The sequence below is a fragment of the Gymnodraco acuticeps genome, unplaced genomic scaffold, assembly GCF_902827175.1.
Source record: "Gymnodraco acuticeps unplaced genomic scaffold, fGymAcu1.1, whole genome shotgun sequence".
Lineage (NCBI taxonomy): Eukaryota > Metazoa > Chordata > Actinopteri > Perciformes > Bathydraconidae > Gymnodraco > Gymnodraco acuticeps.
In genome coordinates this window covers 25,609-35,609 of record NW_022991353.1, presented here as the reverse complement: position 1 = coordinate 35,609, position 10,001 = coordinate 25,609, and the positions used below count along the sequence as shown (strand labels likewise).

At 43.4% G+C, this 10,001-nt stretch overlaps 1 protein-coding gene across 1 annotated transcript; it reads left to right on the top strand.

Annotated features, from left to right (window-relative positions):
- Nucleotides 1-6,961: 6,961 nt before the first annotated feature.
- On the top strand, nucleotides 6,962-9,008 carry cebpb (CCAAT enhancer binding protein beta). The gene has a single exon (XM_034240640.1). The coding sequence runs from the start codon at nucleotides 7,106-7,108 to the stop codon at nucleotides 7,946-7,948; it is 843 nt and encodes a 280-aa protein (XP_034096531.1). The 5' UTR covers nucleotides 6,962-7,105; the 3' UTR covers nucleotides 7,949-9,008.
- Nucleotides 9,009-10,001: the final 993 nt, after the last annotated feature.

Below are 10,001 nucleotides of genomic sequence, written 5' to 3'. Positions count from 1 at the left end.
GAAGAAGCATGTATCATTTTTTTACCCTGCCCCTCAAAGAATCGGAATTGAGAACCGTTAAGAACCGGAATCGAAAAGTAGAATCGGAATCGAAAAGTAGAACCGGAATCGAAAAGTAGAATCGGAATCAGAATCGTGGAAATTCAAACAATACCCAACCCTACAAATGATAGAGCAGGTTAAATGTCTTAAAGTCCCTATGTTTAACGATGTAATGGTAATAACGCTCTGTATTGCTAATGTGTGAACAGATCGTAATGACATTTTAAAACTGGGACATCTACACATATTATTGAGTGTTCTGCTATCTGTACAATTATATTGTTTAAGTGACTTGTGTGCGATGTTGTGATGCCCCTGTGGTCATCAGTAGAGAGGAGGTGGCTGTCCTGTCTGTGCTGTGGTGATTGCATTGATTGCAGTAACTCAGGGCACCTGGGTCTGGTGCCCTGCAGCTGTTTAAAGCCTCTCTGCTCCTCTCTGTGCTCTCTCTGCTTCTCCCTGCAGGCACCCCGGTTTTTGTTGAGTATATTATGAGTTTCTTCAGTTGCTTTACTTTGTGCACTTCAACACTCTCACACACATACATGTCCATACAATCCTCACCCTGCATTTACATTACTGATACCACTGACATCCACACCTCATACTTTACTGGTGTTGACTTGATTTGATTTGTTTGTCCTAAATAAACATATTTTGTTAACCATCGACATCGACATGGTGTGTCTCCTCTTTGTTGTGGCCTTTTGAGCCGGGTCATAACAGATGTTAATGTTATTTACGCTATCTGATGGTGACAGTAATATTAGAGCAAAGTAAGAAGTCTTAGATAAATGCTGTGAAACGAAAAAGTGTTTGGACTCTATTGAAGCAGCTTTGCATGTTTTCTACTTGCTGTACTTTTGGTAATGCAACTGACTAGAGTAAAGTTCTCGCTGAGGAAACACCGCTCTCACTCTCCTGATTATTTGTCCCATTTATCAGGCCGTAAAACATGCTGGAGAAAAACTGCTGAAAAATATGTTGGACAAGACTTCATATCGACCAGTTTTATTCTATCATAGCCGGACTCTTACTGTGAGTTACAGCTTACTTCTGATCAGCAGATGGAGGTCGTCCTTTAAAGTTCATGAAGTCGTCCTTCGAGGAGTCGCTCTTTAGGGACAGACAGCTGCGAGAGTCTGGTCTCTGCTGCTGGACCCTGAAACAGAAACAGATGCATCAAGAGAAGAAGAAGGAGCTCTTCATCGTCCCACAGAGGGGAAATGTACATTCTGCATTTGATCCATCCTAGTGTTAGGAGCAGTGGGCTGCCATATGTACGGCGCCCGGGGGGCAGTGGAGGGAACGCTGCCTTGCTCAGGGACACCTGGGTAGCACTTGGTCTTCCGGGGTCTTGAACCAGTGACTCTCTGGTTCCCAAGCCAAGTCCCTACGGACTTTGCCACCACCGCCCATGCATTGAACCGCTGGAGAAAAACTGATGAAAATATGTTAAATCTAAAGTCACTCTTTCCAATGTAATGGTATAAATCACTCTGTGTTGCCCAACAGATGAACCTTCCAGACTTTCTGAGTTTCCTCTATCAGCCGGTGGACTGCTCTCTATGTGAAGGACTCGGGAAGATGTTCAGAGTAAATCCTAAAGACGTGAAGTTTATCTACAAAGTGCCTCGCGTCTCTTCAGCTGCCCTACAGCCAGCAGTGTGAAGCTAACGTAAACACATCTCTTTAGTGGATAACGTCACTGAGTTCATGCCCAGGATGCTAACTGCAGTTCACTTAATGCCCACCGACGTCGCTAATAACCAGGATTCCCTGAAGGTTACACAGAAGCTTCAACACAGACAACAACTGACTCAAATGGCTTTTAGTCCGTTTTAAATTCTTACCCCCCATCAGCAGATTGAGGCTCCATTGAGCGGTCACTCTTTGAGGAAACACAGCGGGACTCAGGTCCAGGTCCAGGTCCAGGATGAGGTCCAGGATCAGGTTCAGGTCCAGGATCAGGTTCAGGTTACACCTGGAATAAATTCACAACATAGACTGTAAATATAAAGGGAACACACACACATGCACACACAGTTACAGCAGTAAGGAATAAAGAGAGAGAGGGTCTCTGAGTTATTCCCTGAGTAATGATTGATAACAATAATAGTTTTTGTGTACAGGTGTATCTCAGGTAAAAACAGGAAGAGAGTTAAAGTCTGTCTCTGAGTCTCTGAAAGTAAAACTAAAGAGTTTTTCTTATTCTCTGAGCAATAATTGATAATCAGAGTTGTCTCTAAAAACTCTGAAGTTACAAAAAGTTACAAACCTTTAGAGAGAAGAGGAAGAAGAAGCGACTCCACCGACGAGCACGAAGTGAAGTTAAGATAAAATTGACCTTTATTAACTTAATTAATTATTAACTGAACAGCAAAGAGGAAGTAGCCTACTTCAAAATAAGTGCACTTACAGAACATTTTATTTATATTCCTTCGACTTTTACTACAGTAGGCTAGTAAGATCTGACTTCTACTTTCACTCAAGCGAGATAGTAAATCATAAAGAGATTTTAAGTCAGATTAATCAGATTATAAATCATATTAATGATTTACAGAGTAGATATGTTCTTTTCTGTGGTGGAAATGCTCTTCCCTAATATCAGCTCTAAATCTCTGCAGCGTGTAGTTTCAGGGTGTATTGTGTGTGAAATGTTAAATGTAGTCCCACCGTTTGGCCACGATTTGCATCAGCGTCTGGCGCACTACCAGGGGTCTTTGCTCTGTCTGCTGGCCGCTCTGCCTGCTCCCTCTCCCGGATGAACAGAGATGAAATCCCCGGTCCTTCTCCCGGTGCTTTCTGTGATGCTTCACTTCCAAACACCGACATACCTCAGCTCAGCAACAGCGCTAAAGGTACTTGTTAAGACCTTTCACTACGTTATATCACTTTTAAAGCACCTTACATGTTTTAATGAATACGTTTTAAAACGTTCTGGTAATTACGGTAATGTGTTTTGACTGGTGGCTAATGTTAGCTAGCATCAAAGCTAATGTAGGCTAACTGCCACCTGTTGCCATAGCTACAGCTGATCAGAGAAAAGTTTAATCAAATCTAAGTTTATTTATAAAATTCAATATAAAAAACATGGTTGTCTCAGTGGGGTTTGCATTATTAACAAACATATAACAATACATGATAAAATGACAAGATAAAATGTAGTATACAAATAAAATACAACAAAAAGTCTATTAAAATACAATAAAAACAATAAAATGTAGGACTCAGGAGGACAGACATGGGGTGATCTTCAACCAGCTTTAACTATATGCATTTTTAAATAGCTTTAATAAAAGCATCATGTTACCAAAGTCACGTGAATTCATCATATTCTCAATAATGCTTAAAGTTATGAGTTTAATGTTGACCTTGTGTTGATGTCTGCAGATCACCACTAGATGTCAGTGTGTGTGTGTGTGTGTGTGTGTGTTGTGTGTGTGTGTTGTTGGGTGTGTGTGTGATGTGTGTGTGTGTGTGTGTGTGTGTGTGTGTGTGTGTGTGTGTGTGTGTGTGTGTGTGTGTGTGTGTGTGTGTGTGTGTGTGTGTGTGTGTGTGTGTGTGTGTGTGTGTGTGTGTGTGTGTGTGTGTGTGTGTGTGTGTGTGTGTGTGTGTGTGTGTGTGTGTGTGTGTGTGTGTGTGTGTGTGTGTGTGTGTGTGTGTGTGTGTGTGTGTGTGTGTGTGTGTGTGTGTGTGTGTGTGTGTGTGTGTGTGTGTGTGTGTGTGTGTGTGTGATACTCCGGTTTGAAAACTGTGGTTGAATTAGTGCCAGAAACATATCATGTACTCGTATACTACGTTTCTTTGCGAGAAAATAATTATGATCACTTTCATTAGGTTTTGTTTTTAATTCAAATGTAAAGCATCTGGGGTCAATTTGGTGGAATGAATCAACATGTGTGTCTTAAACTCAGAAAGGAGGTTTGAATTTGTGTAAATGAGGTTTATTGACCGTACACTTAGAAAAGAAGAGTAACTTTTAATCTGAATAAAGTTTGCTCAAAAGGTGTTACACAGATCTGAGTGATTATTTATACTATATGCTTTATGAACAGAAGCTGCTCAGTTGATAGGACGACAACACAAGGGTTAACATATTATTATTAATACTACAGTGTTACTAAAAGTTATGCATTTAAAATCCTACCAAAGTAGAAGTATTCATAGCCTACATAATACGGTAACACAAGTATTTAATGGTCCATTTCAGAAAGAACAAAATGACATAATTGTACATGATTATTACTTAAATTGTTTTTTACCAAGTTTTGCGTTCTCATGATATAGTTTTTACTAAGTTATAGGCCTACGTGAGATACATGGGTCATTTTACAATAATTGTTCCTTTCGTGAGATATGTTAGTTGATGATCCCTTTTTTAATGTAGGTTGCGCCCCCCCCCCCCCCCCCCCCCCCCAGTGGTATTCTTCCATAAAGTCTGTGTGCACTCAGGTTCACGTACTGAGTTCAGTTGAGTGAAGTATCTGTTGTATTTTTCCATCACTGTAGTTACTGAGATGTGCCTGCAGGGGGCGTGAGAGCACATGTTTTTATCAGATGCAGTTTTTACCTCACGCTGCTGCTGGTTTTGTATTTTCACTTTTTATTTGTGTTGAGTTTCATTATAAGGAAAATAATGACATGTTGCATTTCCACTTTTTATTCTGCCGCTGCTCCGCAAACACAACAAAACATAACTGTCAGAAAAGCACCGTGAACAACTCTTTAAAGTAGAGACACTACATACTGATATACACCTGAACATCAGCAGGAGAGGACTCTTTAAAGTAGAGACACTACATACTGATATACACCTGAACATCAGCAGGAGAGGACTCTTTAAAGTAGAGACACTACATACTGATATACACCTGAGCATCAGCAGGAGAGGACTCTTTAAAGTAGAGACACTACATACTGATATACACCTGAACATCAGCAGGAGAGGACTCTTTAAAGTAGAGACACTACATACTGATATACACCTGAACATCAGCAGGAGAGGACTCTTTAAAGTAGAGACACTACATACTGATATACACCTGAGCATCAGCAGGAGAGGACTCTTTAAAGTAGAGACACTACATACTGATATACACCTGAACATCAGCAGGAGAGGACTCTTTAAAGTAGAGACACTACATACTGATATACACCTGAACATCAGCAGGAGAGGACTCTTTAAAGTAGAGACACTACATACTGATATACACCTGAACATCAGCAGGAGAGGACTCTTTAAAGTAGAGACACTACATACTGATATACACCTGAACATCAGCAGGAGAGGACTCTTTAAAGTAGAGACACTACATACTGATATACACCTGAACATCAGCAGGAGAGGACTCTTTAAAGTAGAGACACTACATACTGACATACACCTGAACATCAGCAGGAGATAACTCTTTAAAGTAGAGACACTACATACTGATATACACCTGAACATCAGCAGGAGAGGACTCTTTAAAGTAGAGACACTACATACTGATATACACCTGAACATCAGCAGGAGAGCACTCTTTAAAGTAGAGACACTACATACTGATATACACCTGAACATCAGCAGGAGAGGACTCTTTAAAGTAGAGACACTACATACTGATATACACCTGAACATCAGCAGGAGAGGACTCTTTAAAGTAGAGACACTACATACTGATATACACCTGAACATCAGCAGGAGAGGACTCTTTAAAGTAGAGACACTACATACTGATATACACCTGAACATCAGCAGGAGAGGACTCTTTAAAGTAGAGACACTACATACTGATATACACCTGAACATCAGCAGGAGAGGACTCTTTAAAGTAGAGACACTACATACTGATATACACCTGAACATCAGCAGGAGAGGACTCTTTAAAGTAGAGACACTACATACTGATATACACCTGAACATCAGCAGGAGAGGACTCTTTAAAGTAGAGACACTACATACTGATATACACCTGAACATCAGCAGGAGAGGACTCTTTAAAGTAGAGACACTCCATACTGATATACACCTGAACATCAGCAGGAGAGGACTCTTTAAAGTAGAGACACTACATACTGATATACACCTGAACATCAGCAGGAGAGGACTCTTTAAAGTAGAGACACTACATACTGATATACACCTGAACATCAGCAGGAGAGGACTCTTTAAAGTAGAGACACTACATACTGATATACACCTGAACATCAGCAGGAGAGGACTCTTTAAAGTAGAGACACTACATACTGATATACACCTGAACATCAGCAGGAGAGGACTCTTTAAAGTAGAGACACTACATACTGATATACACCTGAACATCAGCAGGAGAGGACTCTTTAAAGTAGAGACACTACATACTGATATACACCTGAACATCAGCAGCAGAGGACTCTTTAAAGTAGAGACACTACATACTGATATACACCTGAACATCAGCAGGAGAGGACTCTTTAAAGTAGAGACACTGAATACTGATTTACACCTTTACCTTTTTTTGAGTATTTATATTTTTATACTATGTAATACTTCTACACCGCCAGTATTGTATACTTACATGTATTTGACAGCTTTAGTTACTTTGCATATTCAAATTATACAACATATAAATCAACCAAAGTAAAGTTTTGAATGCAGGAGTTTTACTTGTAACAAAGTATTTCTGCACAGTAGTATAAATACTTTAGTATAGGATCTGAGTTCTCCCTCAACTTCTGCTTGTACTTCTATTTGGAGTATAGTAACACTTTGCAAACTGTAGCCTATTATATATATTTGTACTTTAACTTGAGGGAAACCTTTCCCTGTAACGGAGTATTTCTAACTTTTATTTAACTTTTATTTCGGAACGAGTCATTTTGTCTCTCCGCCGCGTCACGCACCTGCCCAGCTTTAAGCCCCGCCTCCCCCTCCATATCTAATAAAACCCCCAGAGACCGGAAGACCTGTCACTGTGAGCCGAGTCTCCTCAGAACTACTTTCTCACACGGAGGGGATTTAAAACCACATCACACCCCCTCCCCAAAACACCGCGAGCGTCTCCGCGGACGCTCCTGCTCTTAGTGCGCGTGCAGCTCCATGGAAGTGGCCGGATTCTACGACGAGGAGGGCGGCTTCCGCAGAGATCCCCCCCAGCAAACCCCCCTGCACCCCGGCCCCTGGAGGCTCGGAGACCCGATGACGGAGCTCGAGGAGCGAGAGAGAGCCATCGACTTCAGCGCGTACCTGGAGCAGCAGAACCAGAACCAGCAGAACCAGAACCAGCAGAACCAGAACCAGCAGAACCAGAACCAGCAGGACGTGTTCTCAGACTTCCTGCTGGAGAACAAGATCAAGAGGGGGGTCTCGGCTCTGCACAAGAACTACTCCCTGCTGAACCAGCTGGAGGACCCCCTGCGGGACCCTCAGCATTACGCGCACATCGGGTACGCGGAGCTGCAGGACACCCGCATGGATAGCGTGCTGAACCCCGCGAGCCGGTACCGAGAGGACAGCCGCGAGGACGGGAAGATGGAAAACGGGTCTTCGGGGTACGATATGCGGTCCTACATCCCCTACCAGCAGTCCGCCAGCGGCAGCATGGGGAACCTCTCCAGCGCGTCCTCCTCCTCCTCCACCTGCTCCAGCCCCACCAGAACCGCTCAGAGTTCGGCTGCAGGGGGCGGGGAGGTGTCCAGCAGCATGAAATCCAACAAGAAGAAGCGGCTGGACAAGGACAGCGACGAGTACCGGGTCCGGAGGGAGAGGAACAACCTGGCCGTGCGGAAGAGCAGAGACAAAGCCAAGATCCGTAATCTGGAGACGCAGCACAAAGTCCTGGAGCTCGCGGCGGAGAACGACCGGCTGCAGAAGCGCGTGGAGCAGCTGTCGCGCGAGCTCGGCACCCTGAGGAACCTGCTGTCCGCCACCGGGACCTGCTAGAACCGGGACCGGGACTCGTCGGGACTCTAGAGACACGGTACACGGGTTTTACACGGACACTATGGATGGGACGCATGGATTATTGCGCACGGATTATTATTGCGCAATCCTTCTCTGACTGTTCACATGTTCTCCTCAGATGTCATGTGTGTGTGTGTGTGTGTGTGTGTGTGTGTGTGTGTGTGTGTGTGTGTGTGTGTGTGTGTGTGTGTGTGTGTATGCGTGCGTGCGTGTGTGCGTGCGTGCACCCTGTTTTAGTTGTCTTAACATGTGTGCGTGTTGAGGCATCTGGAGGGGCAGAAACTGGACTCTTGCCGCGTCATGGTTACATTTGAAGTGCATGGAAATCAGGTTATTGCGCAATCCTCTCCTCAGATGTCTTGTGTGTTTGTTCGTGGCCATACATGCAGGATTTTATAAATACCGAGGTCCAAAATCGACCTGTTATAGGGGGGGTTTTGGGGGCATGCACCCTCTAATGTTTTTTTTCTTAACATGTGCTTTTTAAGACATTTGGACGGGGCGAAAAGGGAATGAAATGTCAGTGTGCAGCATCGTAACTCAACTTGAAGAAGTGATGCATCAAAATCAGGTTAAATATCCCATGGAGTGATCCACGGTACAATCTGTGCAGAAAATGAGCCCAAAATGTGTGAAAATCAATGTTTAATTGTAAGTAACGGTACAAATTCACACTACAGACACATTCCTTCGACCTGTGACGGCTCTTTGGCCGTAAAACAACCAGCTGTTCTTCCCAGGCTGCACCTGACATCCATATGACTTTATCGCCTTGTAAACACCCGAGAAAGAATACATGGACCTCGGTGTGTGTGTTCAGTGTCTCTGTGATTCTCTTGCAGTTGTATCTGGAGCAGTGTGTGTCGGGGGAGAGTTTGTGCTGCAGTGAAATGATGCAACTCTCTGTAATAGTGTTGGCAATGAATGAAATAAGTCTTAATTATTTAATATTAAAAGGGGGAAGGGGGGGGGGGGGATGCTGTGATTGTACTTGATATTTTATTGAATTAAACAGATTTATACTTTTGTCTAAAAAAAACAGTTTTGTTTGTAATTTCTTCTTTTCTGAGGTTTTCTGAAGCAGACGGGAGGAGGGGCGACTTTAATATTCAGATCAAGTTTTATTTATATCGCACATTTATAAAGGATTGTTGGTCGAGCCAAAGAGCTGGACATATAATAAAAATAGCCTACAGTAGAGACGCTTTACAGCAAATACAACAGCACCGATTGTTCAGAATATCAGTATGAGGACCCTCTGTCCTTAGACCCTCTGTCCTTAGACCCTCTGTCCTTAGACCCTCTGTCCTTAGACCTTCTGTCCTTAGATCCTCTATCCTTAGACCTTCTGTCCTTAGATCCTCTATCCTTAGACCCTCTGTCCTTAGACCCTCTGTCCTTAGACCCTCTGTCCTTAGACCTTCTGTCCTTAGATCCTCTATCCTTAGACCCTCTGTCCTTAGACCCTCTGTCCTTAGACCCTCTGTCCTTAGACCTTCTGTCCTTAGACCCTCTGTCCTTAGACCCTCTATCCTTAGACCCTCTGTCCTTAGACCCTCTGTCCTTAGACCCTCTGTCCTTAGACCCTCTGTCCTTAGACCCTCTATCCTTAGACCCTCTGTCCTTAGACCCTCTGTCCTTAGACCCTCTGTCCTTAGACCCTCTGTCCTTAGACCCTCTGTCCTTAGACTTGGGGTTTGAAACACGACACATTGCAGATAGAACACGTCTCGACAGTAAGGTGGAGTTCACATGTTGTAATTTAGGATAAAGCCATTACATTGACATCAACACGCTGGAGCGAGGGAGGGATTTCATCAGCAAGATGAGCGCAGAGTCTGCAGAATATTTGATATTCTAGTCGTGAGAAAGTGAAACACGTCGATCCCAGCGGCTGAGACTCCCCGTTAGAACAGATTTCCATTTCCAAGTGCTTTCAGTGAAGATCTGCTGCTTTTCTGTGTTTCATATCACACCAGAGTGATCCTCTTAAGACACAACATGGAAACCTGAGAGGAATGTCTCGATCAAT